This window comes from Lampris incognitus, chromosome 3 (assembly GCF_029633865.1).
Source record: "Lampris incognitus isolate fLamInc1 chromosome 3, fLamInc1.hap2, whole genome shotgun sequence".
In the NCBI taxonomy this organism is placed as follows: Eukaryota; Metazoa; Chordata; class Actinopteri; order Lampriformes; family Lampridae; genus Lampris; species Lampris incognitus.
The window spans coordinates 37,669,765-37,688,919 of NC_079213.1; the positions used below are offsets into that span (position 1 = coordinate 37,669,765).

Consider the following 19,155-nt stretch of genomic DNA (forward strand, 5'->3'; position numbering starts at 1 on the left):
ACACTGCTGTAGAGTACTGCTCTCTTGTACTGCTCTGAACACCGCTGTAGAGTACTGGTGTCTTGTACTGCTCTGAACACCGCTGTAGAGTACTGCTCTCCTGTACTGCTCTGAACACTGCTGTAGAGTACTGCTCTCCTGTACTGCTCTGAACACCGCTGTAGAGTACTGGTGTCTTGTAAAGCTCTGAACACTGCTGTAGAGTACTGGTGTCTTGTACTGCTCTGAACACCACTGTAGAGTACTGGTGTCTTGTACAGCTCTGAACACCGCTGTAGAGTACTGCTCTCCTGTACAGCTCTGAACACTTCTGTAGAGTACTGGTGTCTTGTACTGTTCTGAACACCGCTGTAGAGTACTGGGGTCTTGTACTGCTCTGAACACCGCTGTAGAGTACTGCTCTCTTGTACTGCTCTGAACACTGCTGTAGAGTACTGGTGTCTTGTACTGCTCTGAACACCGCTGTAGAGTACTGCTCCCCTGTACTGCTCTGAACACCGCTGTAGAGTACTGGTGTCTTGTACATGTGTCTTGTACAGCTCTGAGCACTGCTGTAGAGTACTGCTCTCCTGTACTGCTCTGAACACTGCTGTAGAGTACTGCTCTCTTGTACTGCTCTGAACACCGCTGTAGAGTACTGGTGTCTTGTACTGCTCTGAACACCGCTGTATAGTACTGGTGTCTCGTACAGCTCTGAACACTGTTGTAGAGTACTGCTCTCTTGTACTGCTCTGAACACCGCTGTAGAGTACTGGTGTCTTGTACTGCTCTGAACACTGCTGTAGAGTACTGCTCTCCTGTACTGCTCTGAACACCGCTGTAGAGTACTGCTCTCCTGTACTGCTCTGAACACTGCTGTAGAGTACTGGTGTCTTGTACAGGTGTCTTGTACAGCTCTGAGCACTGCTGTAGAGTACTGCTCTCCTGTACTGCTCTGAACACCACTGTAGAGTACTGGTGTGTTGTACAGCTCTGAACACTGCTGTAGAGTACTGCTCTCCTGTACAGCTCTGAACACTGCTGTAGAGTACTGGTGTCTTGTACTGTTCTGAACACCGCTGTAGAGTACTGGGGTCTTGTACTGCTCTGAACACCGCTGTAGAGTACTGCTCTCCTGTACTACTCTGAACACCGCTGTAGAGTACTGGTGTCTTGTACATGTATCTTGTACAGCTCTGAGCACTGCTGTGGAGTACTGCTCTCCTGTACAGCTCTGAACACTTCTGTAGAGTACTGGTGTCTTGTACTGTTCTGAACACTGCTGTAGAGTACTGGGGTCTTGTACTGCTCTGAACACCGCTGTAGAGTACTGCTCCCCTGTACTGCTCTGAACACCGCTGTAGAGTACTGGTGTCTTGTACATGTGTCTTGTACAGCTCTGAGCACTGCTGTAGAGTACTGCTCTCCTGTACTGCTCTGAACACTGCTGTAGAGTACTGCTCTCTTGTACTGCTCTGAACACCGCTGTAGAGTACTGGTGTCTTGTACTGCTCTGAACACCGCTGTATAGTACTGGTGTCTCGTACAGCTCTGAACACTGTTGTAGAGTACTGCTCTCTTGTACTGCTCTGAACACCGCTGTAGAGTACTGGTGTCTTGTACTGCTCTGAACACTGCTGTAGAGTACTGCTCTCCTGTACTGCTCTGAACACCGCTGTAGAGTACTGCTCTCCTGTACTGCTCTGAACACTGCTGTAGAGTACTGGTGTCTTGTACAGGTGTCTTGTACTGCTCTGAACACCGCTGTAGAGTACTGGTGTCTTGTACAGCTCTGAACACCGCTGTAGAGTACTGCTCTCTTGTACTGCTCTGAACACCGCTGTAGAGTACTGGTGTCTTGCACTGCTCTGAACACCGCTGTAGAGTACTGCTCCCCTGTACTGCTCTGAACACCGCTGTAGAGTACTGGTGTCTTGTACATGTGTCTTGTACAGCTCTGAGCACTGCTCTAGAGTACTGCTCTCCTGTACTGCTCTGAACACTGCTGTAGAGTACTGCTCTCTTGTACTGCTCTGAACACCGCTGTAGAGTACTGGTGTCTTGTACTGCTCTGAACACCGCTGTATAGTACTGGTGTCTCGTACAGCTCTGAACACTGTTGTAGAGTACTGCTCTCTTGTACTGCTCTGAACACCGCTGTAGAGTACTGGTGTCTTGTACTGCTCTGAACACTGCTGTAGAGTACTGCTCTCCTGTACTGCTCTGAACACCGCTGTAGAGTACTGCTCTCCTGTACTGCTCTGAACACTGCTGTAGAGTACTGGTGTCTTGTACAGGTGTCTTGTACTGCTCTGAACACCGCTGTAGAGTACTGGTGTCTTGTACAGCTCTGAACACTGCTGTAGAGTACTGCTCTCTTGTACTGCTCTGAACACCGCTGTAGAGTACTGGTGTCTTGTACTGCTCTGAACACCGCTGTAGAGTACTGCTCTCCTGTACTGCTCTGAACACTGCTGTAGAGTACTGCTCTCCTGTACTGCTCTGAACACCGCTGTAGAGTACTGGTGTCTTGTACAGCTCTGAACACTGCTGTAGAGTACTGGTGTCTTGTACTGCTCTGAACACCACTGTAGAGTACTGGTGACTTGTACAGCTCTGAACACCGCTGTAGAGTACTGCTCCCCTGTACAGCTCTGAACACTTCTTTAGAGTACTGGTGTCTTGTACTGTTCTGAATACCGCTGTAGAGTACTGGGGTCTTGTACTGCTCTGAACACCGCTGTAGAGTACTGCTCTCTTGAACTGCTCTGAACACCGCTGTAGAGTACTGGTGTCTTGTACTGCGCTGAACACCGCTGTAGAGTACTGCTCCCCTGTACTGCTCTGAACACCGCTGTAGAGTACTGGTGTCTTGTACATGTGTCTTGTACAGCTCTGAGCACTGCTGTAGAGTACTGCTCTCCTGTACTGCTCTGAACACTGCTGTAGAGTACTGCTCTCTTGTACTGCTCTGAACACCGCTGTAGAGTACTGGTGTCTTGTACTGCTCTGAACACCGCTGTATAGTACTGGTGTCTCGTACAGCTCTGAACACTGTTGTAGAGTACTGCTCTCTTGTACTGCTCTGAACACCGCTGTAGAGTACTGGTGTCTTGTACTGCTCTGAACACTGCTGTAGAGTACTGCTCTCCTGTACTGCTCTGAACACTGCTGTAGAGTACTGGTGTCTTGTACAGGTGTCTTGTACAGCTCTGAGCACTGCTGTAGAGTACTGCTCTCCTGTACTGCTCTGAACACCACTGTAGAGTACTGGTGTGTTGTACAGCTCTGAACACTGCTGTAGAGTACTGCTCTCTTGTGCTGCTCTGAACACCACTGTAGAGTACTGGTGTCTTGTACTGCTCTGAACACTGCTGTAGAGTACTGCTCTCCTGTACTGCTCTGAACACCGCTGTAGAGTACTGCTCTCCTGTACTGCTCTGAACACTGCTGTAGAGTACTGGTGTCTTGTACAGGTGTCTTGTACTGCTCTGAACACCGCTGTAGAGTACTGGTGTCTTGTACAGCTCTGAACACCGCTGTAGAGTACTGCTCTCTTGTACTGCTCTGAACACCGCTGTAGAGTACTGGTGTCTTGCACTGCTCTGAACACCGCTGTAGAGTACTGCTCCCCTGTACTGCTCTGAACACCGCTGTAGAGTACTGGTGTCTTGTACATGTGTCTTGTACAGCTCTGAGCACTGCTGTAGAGTACTGCTCTCCTGTACTGCTCTGAACACTGCTGTAGAGTACTGCTCTGAACACCGCTGTAGAGTACTGGTGTCTTGTACTGCTCTGAACACCGCTGTATAGTACTGGTGTCTCGTACAGCTCTGAACACTGTTGTAGAGTACTGCTCTCTTGTACTGCTCTGAACACCGCTGTAGAGTACTGGTGTCTTGTACTGCTCTGAACACTGCTGTAGAGTACTGCTCTCCTGTACTGCTCTGAACACCGCTGTAGAGTACTGCTCTCCTGTACTGCTCTGAACACTGCTGTAGAGTACTGGTGTCTTGTACAGGTGTCTTGTACTGCTCTGAACACCGCTGTAGAGTACTGGTGTCTTGTACAGCTCTGAACACTGCTGTAGAGTACTGCTCTCTTGTACTGCTCTGAACACCGCTGTAGAGTACTGGTGTCTTGTACTGCTCTGAACACCGCTGTAGAGTACTGCTCTCCTGTACTGCTCTAAACACTGCTGTAGAGTACTGCTCTCCTGTACTGCTCTGAACACCGCTGTAGAGTACTGGTGTCTTGTACAGCTCTGAACACTGCTGTAGAGTACTGGTGTCTTGTACTGCTCTGAACACCACTGTAGAGTACTGATGACTTGTACAGCTCTGAACACCGCTGTAGAGTACTGCTCCCCTGTACAGCTCTGAACACTTCTGTAGAGTACTGGTGTTTTGTACTGTTCTGAATACCGCTGTAGAGTACTGGGGTCTTGTACTGCTCTGAACACCGCTGTAGAGTACTGCTCTCTTGTACTGCTCTGAACACCGCTGTAGAGTACTGGTGTCTTGTACTGCTCTGAACACCGCTGTAGAGTACTGCTCCCCTGTACTGCTCTGAACACCGCTGTAGAGTACTGGTGTCTTGTACATGTGTCTTGTACAGCTCTGAGCACTGCTGTAGAGTACTGCTCTCCTGTACTGCTCTGAACACTGCTGTAGAGTACTGCTCTCTTGTACTGCTCTGAACACCGCTGTAGAGTACTGGTGTCTTGTACTGCTCTGAACACCGCTGTATAGTACTGGTGTCTCGTACAGCTCTGAACACTGTTGTAGAGTACTGCTCTCTTGTACTGCTCTGAGCACCGCTGTAGAGTACTGGTGTCTTGTACTGCTCTGAACACTGCTGTAGAGTACTGCTCTCCTGTACTGCTCTGAACACCGCTGTAGAGTACTGCTCTCCTGTACTGCTCTGAACACTGCTGTAGAGTACTGGTGTCTTGTACAGGTGTCTTGTACAGCTCTGAGCACTGCTGTAGAGTACTGCTCTCCTGTACTGCTCTGAACACCACTGTAGAGTACTGGTGTGTTGTACAGCTCTGAACACTGCTGTAGAGTACTGCTCTCTTGTGCTGCTCTGAACACCGCTGTAGAGTACTGGTGTCTTGTACAGCTCTGAACACCGCTGTAGAGTACTGCTCTCCTGTACAGCTCTGAACACTTCTGTAGAGTACTGGTGTCTTGTACTGTTCTGAACACCGCTGTAGAGTACTGGTGTCTTGTACTGCTCTGAACACTGCTGTAGAGTACTGCTCTCCTGTACTGCTCTGAACACCGCTGTAGAGTACTGGTGTCTTGTACATGTGTCTTGTACAGCTCTGAACACTGCTGTAGAGTACTGCTCTCCTGTACTGCTCTGAACACTGCCGTAGAGTACTGCTCTCTTGTACTGTTCTGAACACAGCTGTAGAGTACTGATCTCTTGTACTGTTCTGAACAAAGCTGTAGAATACTGCTCTCCTGTACTGTTCTGAACACAGCTGTAGAGTACTGATCTCTTGTACTGTTCTGAACACAGTTGTAAAGTACTGCTCTCCTGTAATGCTCTGAACACCACTGTAGAGTACTGCTCTGAAGACAGCTGTAGAGTACTGCTCTGCTGTACTGCTCTGAACACCGCTGTAGAGTACTGCTCTCCTGTACTGCTCTGAAGACAGCTGTAAAGTACTGCTCTCTTGTAATGCTCTGAACACTGCTGTATGGTACTGCTCTTCTGTACTGCTGTGAACACCGCTGTAAAGTACTGCTCTCCCGTACTGCTCTGAACACCGCTGTAGAGTACTGCTCTGAACACCACTGTAGAGTACTGCTCTGAACACCGCTGTAGTATAAGATGTTAAAGTAGAGTATATGATGTTAAAGTGTAGTATAAGATGTTAAAGTGTAGTATATGATATTAAAGTGTAGTATAAGATGTTAAAGTGTAGTATAAGATGTTGAAGTGTAGTATATCATGTTAAAGTGTAGTACAAGATGTTAAAGTGTAGTATAAGATGTTAAAGTGCAGTATATGATGTTAAAGTGTAGTATATGATGTTAAAGTGTAGTGTATGATGTTAAAGTGTAGTATAAGATGTTAAAGCGCAGTATATGATGTTAAAGTGTAGTATATCATGTAGTCATGTACTATTACTACACTTTAATAGACCGCCACGCTACCCGGATGCCGTCCGAGGGTGTTGTTTATAAACTGTAGCTGGAGTAGAGGAACCGTGTTCACAGATGGGGTAAATAAGATTGACGTATTCATATCTGTGCTGTAAAACAACCCCTGTATGTCCGGGGAGGTGTGTTGCCCGGCGGCAGACACAGTACCTGGTGGAAACGACTCTTTTCGGGTGCTGATGTGAGTGACAGTTGTATCGTTCTCCCGTAGCCATAACACTACATGACCAACATGAATTACTGCAGAATACTGCCTGCTGCCGTGCTGAACACAAACTACGCTTCGCTGTGCAGTCGGAGTAAACCTGCTACAAGGCCAGTCAATGGTCCACTGGTCCCCCTCAAGGAACAGCTTTTAAGCAACATGTAACGCCCCCCCCCCCCCAAGAGTGAAGAGTCTTTCGACAGGAGAGCCAGCTTTGAACTTGTTCCTGGCCACTCGTTATAGAAGAAGACAAACGAGCGGGGCAATAAGGGCCACGTTATCTTTGGCACCTTGTGCTTTAGTGGGCCCTCTCAGGGTCTGAAACCCCAAACCCGAGGCCTGTCACGGCATGATGTGTGCAATAATGTCTTCCCTTAGAGGCACTTCTTGTGAACCTCGGGGTTTGTTGGGGTTTGTCAGGGTTTGTCGGGGTTTGTCAGGGTTTGTTGGGGTTTATCAGGGTTTGTCGGGGTTTATCTGGGTTTGTCAGGGTTTGTCGGGGTTTATTAGGGTTTGTCGGGGTATGTTGGGGATTATCAGGGTTTGTCAGGGTTTGTCGGGGTTTGCCATACAGCTGCACGACACCCATCAAAACACAACGGCACCAGTAAATGTTTACAACTGTCAATACAAGTCACCGTCAGAAAGACCTGGAATGACCCGGCCTGCTTTCCCCTGGTACCCTGACAGCATCTGGGGGAAGACCGCCACCTCCATCCCTCTGGCCTGGCTGTAAGCTGCCATGGTGGAGCGTGAAAGAGAGGAAGGCGAGGCAGCCTCAGCCTCTCCACCTGCCTTTTTGTCATCTCACTCTTTTTTTTTCCATTTTCCCCTCAATTACTGCTCCCTCACATTTGCCTCTTCAGGAGGGACGGGGCCTCCTCAGCAGGGCGAGGGTCTGAATAAGTGACCTTTTAAGACAATAGGAGGTGCCTGAGGTTGAACAAATGGTGGCCCCGGATGCAGGCTCCTCTGTGGGCTGCCTGTGGATTTGACTCATCCTCTGAAACAATGGAGCCCCACCAAACACCCTGTCGAGCTGAATTACGAAGTATCAACACGGGAATAAAGGCCCTCTTGCACAGGAAGTCGAGGCATGGGGCTTTCTGAGTTTTCAGGACTGAATCTGCTTCCAGGATTTGTTTATGTTCAGCTAGGAAATCGTTTTGATGGAGTATGGCTCTGTTATTCTTGTCAAGCCTTCCCATTCCCTCTCGCCGGCAGTCGGACCAGGAATCTGGGTTGATTTCCTACTTGGACAGCCAGCAGCTGCTTCCCTGCATGCCAGATCTGGGGCATCTTTATTTGCCTCTTTTCTAACCCTCACCTGCTTTCTTCCAGTTTTATGGACCCTTGTTTATTATTGTCCATAATTCAGTTTAATGTTGTGTGTGTGAGTAATGGCAACGAAATGTGTTACTGTGATGTGGACCACCATTGTGTAAAGCTGAGTTCATTGTTTTGTTTGTGTGTTTGTAATGATGATCCAGAGAAGATCCTGCTTTTGCTTGGAAGCTCTTCAAGTCCCCAGCCAGACCCGGGAGTGAGTGGCTGTAAGAGGCCTGGCTCGTGGCTCAGCTTTTGCAGAACTGACCTGAATCTCTCTACCGCTTCTGTTACCTCAGCCAAGGATGCCCCTTGTGCTGGAGGGAGCGAGCAGGGCAGAACAGAAAATCAAACACAATAGAGAGCGTGCCCTGGTGTGTTCCCGAACAGTCCCCCTTTTTTAACGCACCGGGCCCGGTGCATCTGGATCCAAAGCAAGACTTTTAGTTTCCAGATGTGAAAAAATATCCACCGGTCTAACCCTACTCTCAAACACCCACACCCCAATAAACCCCCATTTCCTCTCCAACACTCTTTTTCTTCATGATCCCATCAATTTTACTGTGGCCTCCCCCCACCCCCACCCCCACCTTCCCCAAAAAAACAAAAAACAACAAAAAAATGAAATAAAACAGAGGCTTGGGCATGGTGGAGGAGGCCTTGGTTACCTGATTTGGAATCCAGCATCTTGGGCAACAGGCTCCCAAATTAATCTTTAACCCCTCCACCCCACCCCACCCCCTTCCACATACACACACATACACACACACACACACACACACACACACACACACACACACACACACACACACACACACACACACACACACAGTATCTTTGTCTTTCTTCACTCGCCTGCACAGGTCTGCGGGGCCTGAGGATGAGGATGAGGCGTCAGCACTCTGGATAACAGCAGATTCACTAAGCCGGGTTGGGGGGTGGGGGGGGGGGATGGGGGGGTTGAAGGGAAGACGAGCTCCAGAAAAAACGAAACGTCTGATGTTGTGACTTTACTTCACTAGTACTGCAGCATCTGTTCATAGTAAACGAAAACTTCTGTCCCGACCTGCATCAAGAAGAAACCAACACGCAGACACTTAAAAATGAATACCACAAAAAATAATACCTAATAATAAACTAATAAAATAAAACTAAACAATAAAAACTAAAATAATAAAAAAGAATAATAAAAAATAAAAATGAAAATAAATAAAATTATAAAAATAAAATAATAATAAAAAAAATGACCCAGCGGGGACATTTTCAGTGTAAGGGATTTTTGATAACACACTTTTTGTCTGTTGTGTAGCTTATATTATCAAAGTGCTCCTCTACTTTTGACATCTCAAGAGAAATTATTTCATTGCACAAGGACGCCGCCTGCAAAGGCTGTTACCTCCAGTCCTGTTACCCTGCAGTCCTGTTACCCTGCAAACGCTGTTATCCCGCAATCCTGTTACCCTGCAAACGCTGTTACCTTGCAGTCCTGTTACCCTGCAAACACTGTTACCCTGCAGTCCTGTTACCCTGCAAACACTGTTACCCCACAATCCTGTTACCCCACAGTCCTGTTACCCTGCGGTCCTGTTACCCCGCAGTCCTGTTACCCTGCAGTCCTGTTACCCTGCAAACGCTGTTACCCCGCATTCCTGTTACCCCGCAGTCCTGTTACCCTGCAATCCTGTTACCTGCAGTCCTGTTACCCTGCAAACGCTTTTACCCTGCAGTCCTGTTACCCTGCAAACGCTTTTACCCTGCAGTCCTGTTACCTGCAGTCCTGTTACCCTGCAAACGCTTTTACCTTGCAGTCCTGTTACCTGCAGAGCCTCACTCCCACACCACGCTCACTCTCCTTGTGCCAGAAAACAGCATAGAGAGAAAATCCTGTTTCTCCCTTCCTTTTCCTTTACCCACACTCCCCCTCCTTCTCCTTTACCCACACTCCCCCTCCTTCTCCTTTACTCCAGCTCCCCTTCCTTCTCCTTTACCCCGCTCCCCCTTCTTTCTCCTTTACCCTCGCTCCCCCTTCCTTCTCCTTTACCCTCGGCCCCCTCCTTCTCCTTTACTCCAGCTCTCCAGACCTGCTGTACTCCATACAACACCATGAAAGGCAGCGGCAGAATGAGATGGGGCAGTGGAACGGAATACAAAATATTTAGAGCGCCTCCTCTCTCAGCTGTGTGAAGGAGAGCGAGGGGCGAGCAAGATGTACTTATCTTTTCTGTGGAAGACGTGTTTGTCCTCCCCAAGCAAGGAACAACAGCAAGAGTGGGGGCAGGGCTGTGTGTGTGTGTCGGGGGGGGGGGTGTAGAGAGAGAGGGAGGTGTAGAGAGGGAGAGAGAGAGAGAGAGATGTAGATAGAGACTGCTGACATAACCCACCTTCATGTATTGAACTGAGCAGCGTCTCTGTTTACCTTCACATATTCAGCTGGAACCTTTCTTTCTTTCTCGCCTCATCAGTTTGCTGTTTATATTGAATTAAAAGGAAGATGCTGGGGTGTCGGTCCTGTGTCCTGTGTTTGTGTCTGGTCATAAAACACAAATGTGTTAAAGTGCAGCAATAGTACTAATACATGAAAAATACTGTGAGTTAAATTCAGGTCAACTGAATGTGGGTCTTTATTTATTTTTTCCTAACAGTTTTTTCTCTCTCTCTCTCCCTCTCTACACCTCCCTCTCGCCGTCTCTCTCTCACTCTCTCTCTCTACACCCCTCTCTCTCTTTATCTCTCTGTCTCTCTACACCTCCCTCTTGCTCTCTCTATATCTCTCTATCTCTACCCCCCCCCCCCATCTCGTGTGTGTGACAGAAGCTGGCAGTAAGAAGTTGTCCTGTAGGAGCGACCAAGCCCCTCTCACTTATCAAGCCTCCCAGCCAGAGCATAGCCATCTCTGTGGTGCCGGCAAAGGCTCCCGTTTCCATGGTGACTGCACACATTAACGGACAAAAGGCGGTGAGCTCGGAGGCATTGCAGACATCCCCCATCAACCTCCAAACTGCCAGCCGAGTGGTGGGGAGTGGAGTCCACTCCTTAAGCAGGAGGCCCAGCGAGGTGCCGCACTCTCAGGTACTGATGCCTTCACTGCCGAGGTCTTCCAGCCCCGGCACGTCGAGTATCCCGACACCCCTAAACAACCTACACAAGCATGTGCAGCACCCTGGTGTGATACTATAAGTGCACATGTTTCATTCAGTCAAGGCAGGAGGAGCCCTCATGTTGTACACGCCGGTCTACACACTCCTTCAACCTAGTTTCAGTCAGACGTTTTTCAGTTTTTTAAATTCAGTTTTACTACAGTTTTTATATGTAGAATTTCATGTTCAGCTGTATCATTCTAATGCAGCAAGATGTCCCATGCTACATTTTGTAATGTAAGGTTAGCTAGCTGACAAGTGTTGGGCCAGTTTGGGCTTTTTTTTTTCATCCGGTGACACCCTAACATTTTAAATAACACTGTTTAGTGAGAAATATTTCTCCAACAAAGTAATTTCACCTTCAAAATGACAAAACTATATTGACCTTTTAGTCATACACAGTGAAGAAGTATGTGGACACGGACTTGTTTTTTCAGTATATTTAACCAGATCTGAGCACATGTATACATGTATGTTTCCTGATGTAAGGACATACATATGATGACTTGTAGTGAGGGTTGCCATACAGGGTAGGACGTTAAGTCCTTCAGCCATACAGGGTAGGATGTTAAGTCCTTCAGCCATACAGGGTAGGATGTTAAGTCCTTCAGCCATACAGGGTAGGATGTTAAGTCCTTCAGCCACGTCTCCCCAGCCAGTGCTACAACATTCAGTTTGTATTCCATCTTCATTTGATGAACATGTGAGATTTTGTTCATCAAAGATTCAAGCCCAGGTTTTATTCCACTTCTCAGTCTTGGTTAGGATTCCAGCCACACCATCTCCTCTTGTCTCTGCACTCTGTATTCAGCACCATCACCCATCAGCAGACAGCTAGATTAGGTCTTCACGCTTTACCCAGGCAGCCGGGCTCCACACTATTACAGTAATTGCATGGCCCTATACAGACAGGAGGGCCAAGTCACAGGGCCTGGAGGCTGCGCCTTATGATTCAGCTCTGTACTGTCCAGTTAGTGGGTTTATGTGTTGGGATTCCATAAACAATGGCCCAGGTTGCTGTGTGTCCCGTCCACACCACATCAAGTTCTCCATCACCTCAGCCGGCTTGGCGAGCTGGTCTGGGACACACCTGCCAAAACAGAAATGGACTGGACATGGTCAAGCAGCCATGTTTCATCACAATTCAGAGACACTGAAGTTCTATCTGTCCTCCTCCTCCTCCCTCATTCTCTGGACTGAATCCCTCCCTTCTCCTCTCTCTTTGTAACCCCCTCTTATCAGCGATCGGGCTGGGAGCAGGGGGATAGGGGTCATGTGGAAGAATTGTTGTACCACTCTATAGCGGTGTTGTTCAGACGAGGCAGGGTTGTTGTTCTCACCCAGCTGGCTGCATAAGGTCATCAGAAGAAGGCCCAAAGCATCGACTGTTTCCCCCTAACAAACAACGATTGGACACGAGTCTCAGAGGTCAGCCAATCAAACGCGTGTTTTGTTTGTGTGTGGACTGAGAAGAACAGGTAAGGGAGGTGGAAATGGGGGGGGGTGGTAGGGGGCTCACAGGTCCTCACACCACCTGGCCACTAATTTGGAGATCAATAATGAGGAGTAATTGGCTTGTGGCTCTGCATGAGTGCCCACATTACCGCCACATTGTTTCCGCACAGCGAGAACTCTGTAAGTGATGGCGTGTATCTGGTCTTGATTTCTCAACAACATGCTGTTGAAACCAGTTACATGGCAGCCTTATCCTGAAGTGTTTTGGTTTAACGTCCACATCTCTGAGTGAGGTTGAGATGTAGACATGCAGTTGAAGCCTTAACGTGGAGCTGTCTGCATCGTGTATTCTTGGTGCTGGTCTTGCTTTAGCATGATTTTGAACCTTTTCTGGTGTCTTTACTAAATAGTCAGAATAGTCACCTTACTATTCTAATGACTTTCTTCTGTAGGGACCATTTTCCCCTTTCACACCACTGAAGGATCTTTTTCCTTTTACTTTTTCTGCTATGATAGCTAAGTAAACTATTGTGCATACATTCCGACTTCTGAAATGAAGTCACTCATCCTTCAATGTGACAAAATACCACACACGAAACCATAAAAACCTTGTATTTAAAGCACTACTCACTGACCAGGTATTGTTCACATGATAGAAGAAGCTGCTGTGAAAATCCTTGACTAATGATCTGAACTGGAGATCTTCAAGCCACTATTAGCAACTTGCACAGCACAGGGAAAAATGGATGAGCAGATTTTTAAAAGTGTGCTGCCTCAAAAAGGATCATGCCTCTTTTATGACTCTCCATCCTGCCAGGTTACAAAGACATCTTTATCCTCTTTAAACAGCCAAGGTTATCTTTTCCCATCCATCTCCAGGCCTCGTCAAAGCCAAGAGAAGGCAGATTGCCCCTTCAAGTGGTCACCTTCCCAGTTACTGCTTTGATTGACTAACTCTTGCCTGCTGAAATAAAATACAGCCGTGGTCTGTGAGAAATAATGCATGAATAGACTTAGTCCTTGAAAGTGCTTTTATAATGAAGAGAATGACCACCAGGGGGTGTTTGGTAAAGACAAACGCTGACCTCATTTAATTGATATTTTATGTACTAGTTAGAAGTACAATACATGGCCAAAAGCATGTGAACACCTGAACACCACACTATATATATATATATATATATATATATATATATATATATATATATATATATATATATATATATATATCCTAATGTCATCATCTCAACTCTACAAAATGACAGTACCCATTTGGGGCTTGTTGACACTTGACAATCAAATTAGATTGTAGAAAAGCGAGGAATAGTTGATGAATCTGAGCTAACTACAGCCTAAATAGTATACTCAGTGTCTGGTGCTGGGATTAATCTAGTCTTATTGCAGGTTTGTACTACGACTGAACCAGGTTTTGTAGAAGAAAGCACATGGTGCAACATGGCTAGATTACCCCAGGGCTGCCAGTTTAGCTCATCCTCACAGTTTGCTAAGAGAATTTAAAGAGTAACTAAACTCCTGAACCATTTAAGTACGTTTGCTGACATCTACAGGTTAAAACCACGTACAAGTGAAAAACATGGCAGGCTGGTCTTGGTACTCTGATGCTAGCATAGCAGGATAAACATAGCAGAATAAACATAGCTGCAGCTAATGATATTAATAATGGCTCTGTAGGTGTGTCAAAGAAGCAACATCGACAATGCTATCGAGTATTGTTAGTGATGACTCTGTCAATGCTGATAATCAAACAGCCATTGTTATCAAACAGAGCCTCTGTAGTGATGAAGACTTTTGAATGCCTTGTGCTGTCTCACCTCAAGTCCATCACTTCCCCAATTTAAATGTGTTGAAATTGCAGGTGAATTGAGCAAGTTACGAGTTGTAATTGTGATAAATTGTCAAGTGACTTGACTGATTTATAATTTCACTTGAGTAATTTTTGTTATAATTTCCAATTTGTTATAATTTCTAGTTCAGTCTAAAGCAAACGGAGCTAAATATTTCAATCATGACTTTCAGAAACGTAACATTTTGTAAAGGTAGAATTACATAAGTCACAAAATCAACCACCGTTCTTGCAACTAATACACAAATACAATGCACGTTATAATTTGATCTGAGTCTGTTGGTCACACAAATACCTGCTTTTAAACTGTGTAGTATGTAGTAGTATATCCTACAGACCCAGTGACATTTGGGTCTCGGTGCCAGCATGTGTGAAGATGTGGAAATGGGTAAGGGCATATGTATGGAGTGTAACGCTGAGCAACAGTTCTTCTGCTAGACAGGAAAGTCTTGGTGTCAGCACATGTGGAGATGTGGAGATGGGTAAGGGCGTATGTATGGAGTATGTCTCAGAGCAACAGTTGTTCTGCCAGACAGGAAAGTCTTGGTGCCAGCATGTGTCAAGATGTGGATATGGGTAAGGGCGTATGTATGGAGTGTGACTCTGAGCAACAGTTCTTCTGCCAGACAGGAAAGTCTCTGTGTCAGCACGTGTGGAGATGGGTAAGGGTGTATGTATGGAGTGGGACTCTGGGCAACAGTTCTTCTGCCAGACAGACAGGTCATGTACAAGGTAGGTGTCGTGCCCGCTATCTGGACCTGAAGGGGATGTCTAGCACTGAAACACCATGCTCACAGATGAACACACTCGTCTGCATGTGTGTAGCGGCAGTGTGACAGCTAGCACTAATAGAGTTCTACACGGCACAAGTGGAATATAAAGCTAATTAAATTTCTGAGGCTCCTCTAGAGGGATACAGTAGCACGGGCTTTAGAGGAGATCTGTTGTCTTAATTTCTCTATTCCTCTTGGGTTGATGTACGGGCTTAATGAATTTCTCCTTACTGATACAGTAACAACATCCAGTGTCAGAGACGGTATGTCTCCAAGCCAGGGGCAATGTCTTCACTGTGTTTTATAAGATTCATTACCTGTGATCTGCTGGAGTCTACATGTCTTTATAGTGGTGATTCTTACGAGCTGTGCAAGGCAGAACTAGCTTCACTTTTAACTTGCGGAGAAATACTCACTTAAAGGTGGTAAAAACAAGGTACAGAGGACGGTTCTTTGCATAAGATATAAAAAGAATTCTTTGGCCTCCTTCGGAGCGTTTGTCCTCTCCTCACCCCATGTAGATGTGATTTACATCTCTTGCATCATCACATTACCATGAGCTGTCAGTCTGCTGTGAGCACGGGACAATGATTGAAATTAAAAGGTACATGGAGAGGATGCAGTGTGGCGTAACTATGTGCTCCTACCTGACCAGAGGCAGCGTCCTCTAGTGGTAGCTGAGGGCATAGCAGCCAGAAAGCTGAGGAGTCGAGAGGAGCAAGCTGTGTACGTCCTCCCGGAGTCTGTAATGACCTCTGTGGAACATCGCTCTCTGATCCCCACCATCTAGAGACAGCAGGCTCCGCATGTGGGTTGATTTATGCTGCCTTTACTGGGTCTCTGCCCAGCTGTCTATTGTAATCCCATAAGCAGCTGAATAGATAATAGACACAGCATGGTGTAGCGATATTAAAGTTCACAGTATGAAACCAAAATGTTCGCACCGGACATAAAGCTGCTTTTTATGGTGATCTATGTATCCCAGACGCTTTACTGTTTCCTTTTATATACCACGCACATACACACAATGACTGCTTTTTGAATCTTTTATTACTTTGCCTAACTCAGTTTGTTATTGTCAAGCTGTGTTTGTGATATCCTGCTGGACACTGAAGATAGACCAGCATCCAGAAGAGGTGATGGTGGAAGATGATGTGTCCAGTGTCCTGCTGGACACTGAAAGATAGACCAAGCATCCAGAAGAGACGATGGCGGAACATGATATGTCTAGTGTACTGCTGGACACTGAAAGATAGACCAGCATCCAGAAGAGGTGATGGTGGAAGATGATGTGTCTAGTGTTCGACTTGAGAGACACAATCACATTCATCAGACCCAACTATAGACTACAGTCAGCCTGATGATGATGCCTTTTAGACACTGAGAGGAATATTGATTGAATGGCCACAAGAATGGGCCTGTGTCTGCAGCGCCATCTGGTTCTGCAGGGGGCAGCAGAGAGCACACAGGGACATCCCACTGAGCCAGGAAGTGTCTGTCCAGAAACAATTCAGCATGGACACAACTGTTAGGAGGGCTTTGACTGGGATATGCAACACTCCTGACATTACAGAACATACATGCATCACACACAAGACAGAGACACACATGAAGCAGTGATAAATTAGCACACAGTGTTGGAGGGGACAGACGAGTACAAAAAAGAGGGAAAATATTACCGTCAGTTGGATAGACAGAAAGAAATAGATTTAGTAAAATAAAAACCTGATAAAATCAAATGCCCTGTATGTTTCCACTCCTGGCGTCATTGCATTTGATGCTGTATTCACAATACATCTTTAATGCATCCTTTCCCCATGTACACCATGTGTTGAACACATGGCACACACTCCTAACCACAACTGACATGCTACACTGACATAGGTTATTAGCATGTTGTCCCAATTGACAAACATGTTATGTTATGCTTCATCATATAAAGACACCTTGTGGGCATCCGGGTGGCGTAGTGGTCTATTCCATTGCCTACCAACACGGGGATCACCGGTTCGAATCCCCTTGTTACCTTCAGCTTTATCAGGCGTCCCTACAGACATAATTGGCCATGTCTGCGGGTAGGAAGCCGGATGTGGGTATGTGTCCTGGTCGCTGCACTAGCGCCTCCTCTGGTGGGTTTGGGTGCCTGTTCGGGGGGGGGCGACTGGGGGGAATAGCGTGATCCTCCAACACGCTATGTCTCCCTGGTGAAACTCCTCACTGTCAGGTGAAAAGAAGCGGCTGGTGACTCAACATGTATCGGAGGAGGTATGTGGCAGTCTGCAGCCCTCCCCAGATCAGCAGGGAACGTGGAGCAATGACCTGGACGGCTCAGAAGAGTGGCGTAATTAGCCAAGTATAACTGGGGAGAAAAGGGGGGGGGATACATTGTGTGCAGTGGCACATTTGCAGAACATAGTACACATGAAAATATCGGGAAAGATACTGAATTAAGAACCATCACATCCAAGTGGCCTGACAGTTACACTCAGTCAGTCCAAAGAGATCTGGAAAGGTTCATCATCTTCCAAGGTCCTGAATGGATCCCTAAGTAGTGCCAACACAACCATATATACAGTGCTGTGCAGTCCTTAGAGTGGTTAAATTTTTGTGGGCACCTACAAGAAGAGCCCAGATGAGTTGTTTTGGTGTTGAACACTGTTAGCTGCACAGAAACAGCTAGCCATGCTAGCCATAGGTTGCAAGCTGGATGTTAAAAAGAGCAAAGCAGCTTCTCATCTGACTTTGTGTGGAAATGCAGATGCTGAGTGCCGTGATGGGAGAAATGCGATGGTGCCTTCGTTGTGATGAAAGGAGCCAGGTGCAGGGTGGGGGTTTAGTGGTGGTCTTCCCAGCAACTGTACCACCTTTAAGGAGTGCAGATGGCCAATGTGTCTCCACAGAGCAGACAACTAGCTTGTAGCTCGCCCTGGGATCTGACTAATCCTCTGATGCTGAGTAACAACATACAGTGTTTGAAGATGCCAGTATGTTCTCATCTGCAGCCCTTTGGAGTTGGATGGGGATTATTGAGCTGACAATGATGCCCCACGTGGTTGTCTTAGGGAAGTGCATAAAACGCTGAGACTGTCTTGTCAGGGGTGTTGAGGTGGTTCTTGTTGTCAGTGTATTGATGACAGTGGCAACATCCATTCTCCAGCACATGGGGATGTAGGGGGGTTGGGGTACCAAGGCTAGATTCCATATAAGGCTTCACGAGTATCATGGATTCTTTACTTGATCATACCTTCTGAACGGCTGTTGTTGCTGATTCTAACTCCAAAGTGGTCTTAACTGGTAGACATGTAGGTCAGGTGGATTGGCCGTACTAAATTGCCCCTTGGTGAGAATGTGTGTGTGTGTGTGTGTAGGCCCTGTGCGATGGCCTGACGGCCTGTCCAGGGTGTCTCCCCACCTGCCCCCCAATGACTGCTGGGATAGGCTCCAGCATCCCTGCGACCCTGAGAGCAGGATAAGTGGTTCGGATAATGGATGGATGGATGGCAGACACGTCTCTGTGTGTAGTTGAAGAGCTTACAGGATTTCATTTTGGGACAAACTGTCTCTCTTTCTCCCTCTCTCTCTCTCTCTCTCTCTCTCTCTCTCTCTCTCTGTATATATATATATATATATATATATATATATATATATATATATATATGGTCGACTTAGTCATGGCTCAGCGCTGGAACAAATCTAATCTAGCATGAAAGAATATTATGGCATACTGAGTGTCTCCTCCCAAGAGAAAGATAAACCAATGGGAGAAAAAGAGGTCTTTCTCACAGATGATACATAGCTGTGGCCGTGCCGCTTTCTCCCATTTACCCCCTCTCACTTCCACGCTGTCATTCTGTCTTGCTGTCCGTGCAATTCCTCCTCCCGTCCCTGCTGAGAGGAACATCGATGACAGGACAAATTATAACAAATCCAGACTCGGCCCTCAGGACTAGCTGCTGGCCCTGGATCCAGTAAGGAACTGATACCACTCCTGCCATATGATTCCCTCCACTTCCTCAGCCCGTCCACGTCCCGAGCTCCCTTTCGCACAACCACCTTATTTTCCTGCCCAGTTTTGTAGGGACATAAACAGGCATCTTTTCCTGGAATCAGATTTTCTCTGCCTGCGTTTTTTGAGGACATGCAGTGTGACTTCAACACTGCCACTGAGCATTTTCCCTCAGCATGTCTGACGTTGACATGATGATGATGTGTAGCTTGTTCGCATTGTGTTTTGGAAGTC

General features: G+C 46.9%; 1 protein-coding gene across 1 annotated transcript in view; it reads left to right on the top strand.

Moving 5' to 3' along the window:
* The window catches only part of phf21b (PHD finger protein 21B), a 112,418-nt gene that overhangs the window by 69,293 nt on the left and 23,970 nt on the right, over positions 1-19,155 (top strand). Inside the window, exon 2 of the mRNA XM_056277612.1 lies at positions 10,498-10,755. Within this exon, the coding sequence (XP_056133587.1) occupies positions 10,498-10,755 (258 nt within the window). The remainder of the gene's footprint in view (positions 1-10,497; positions 10,756-19,155) is intronic.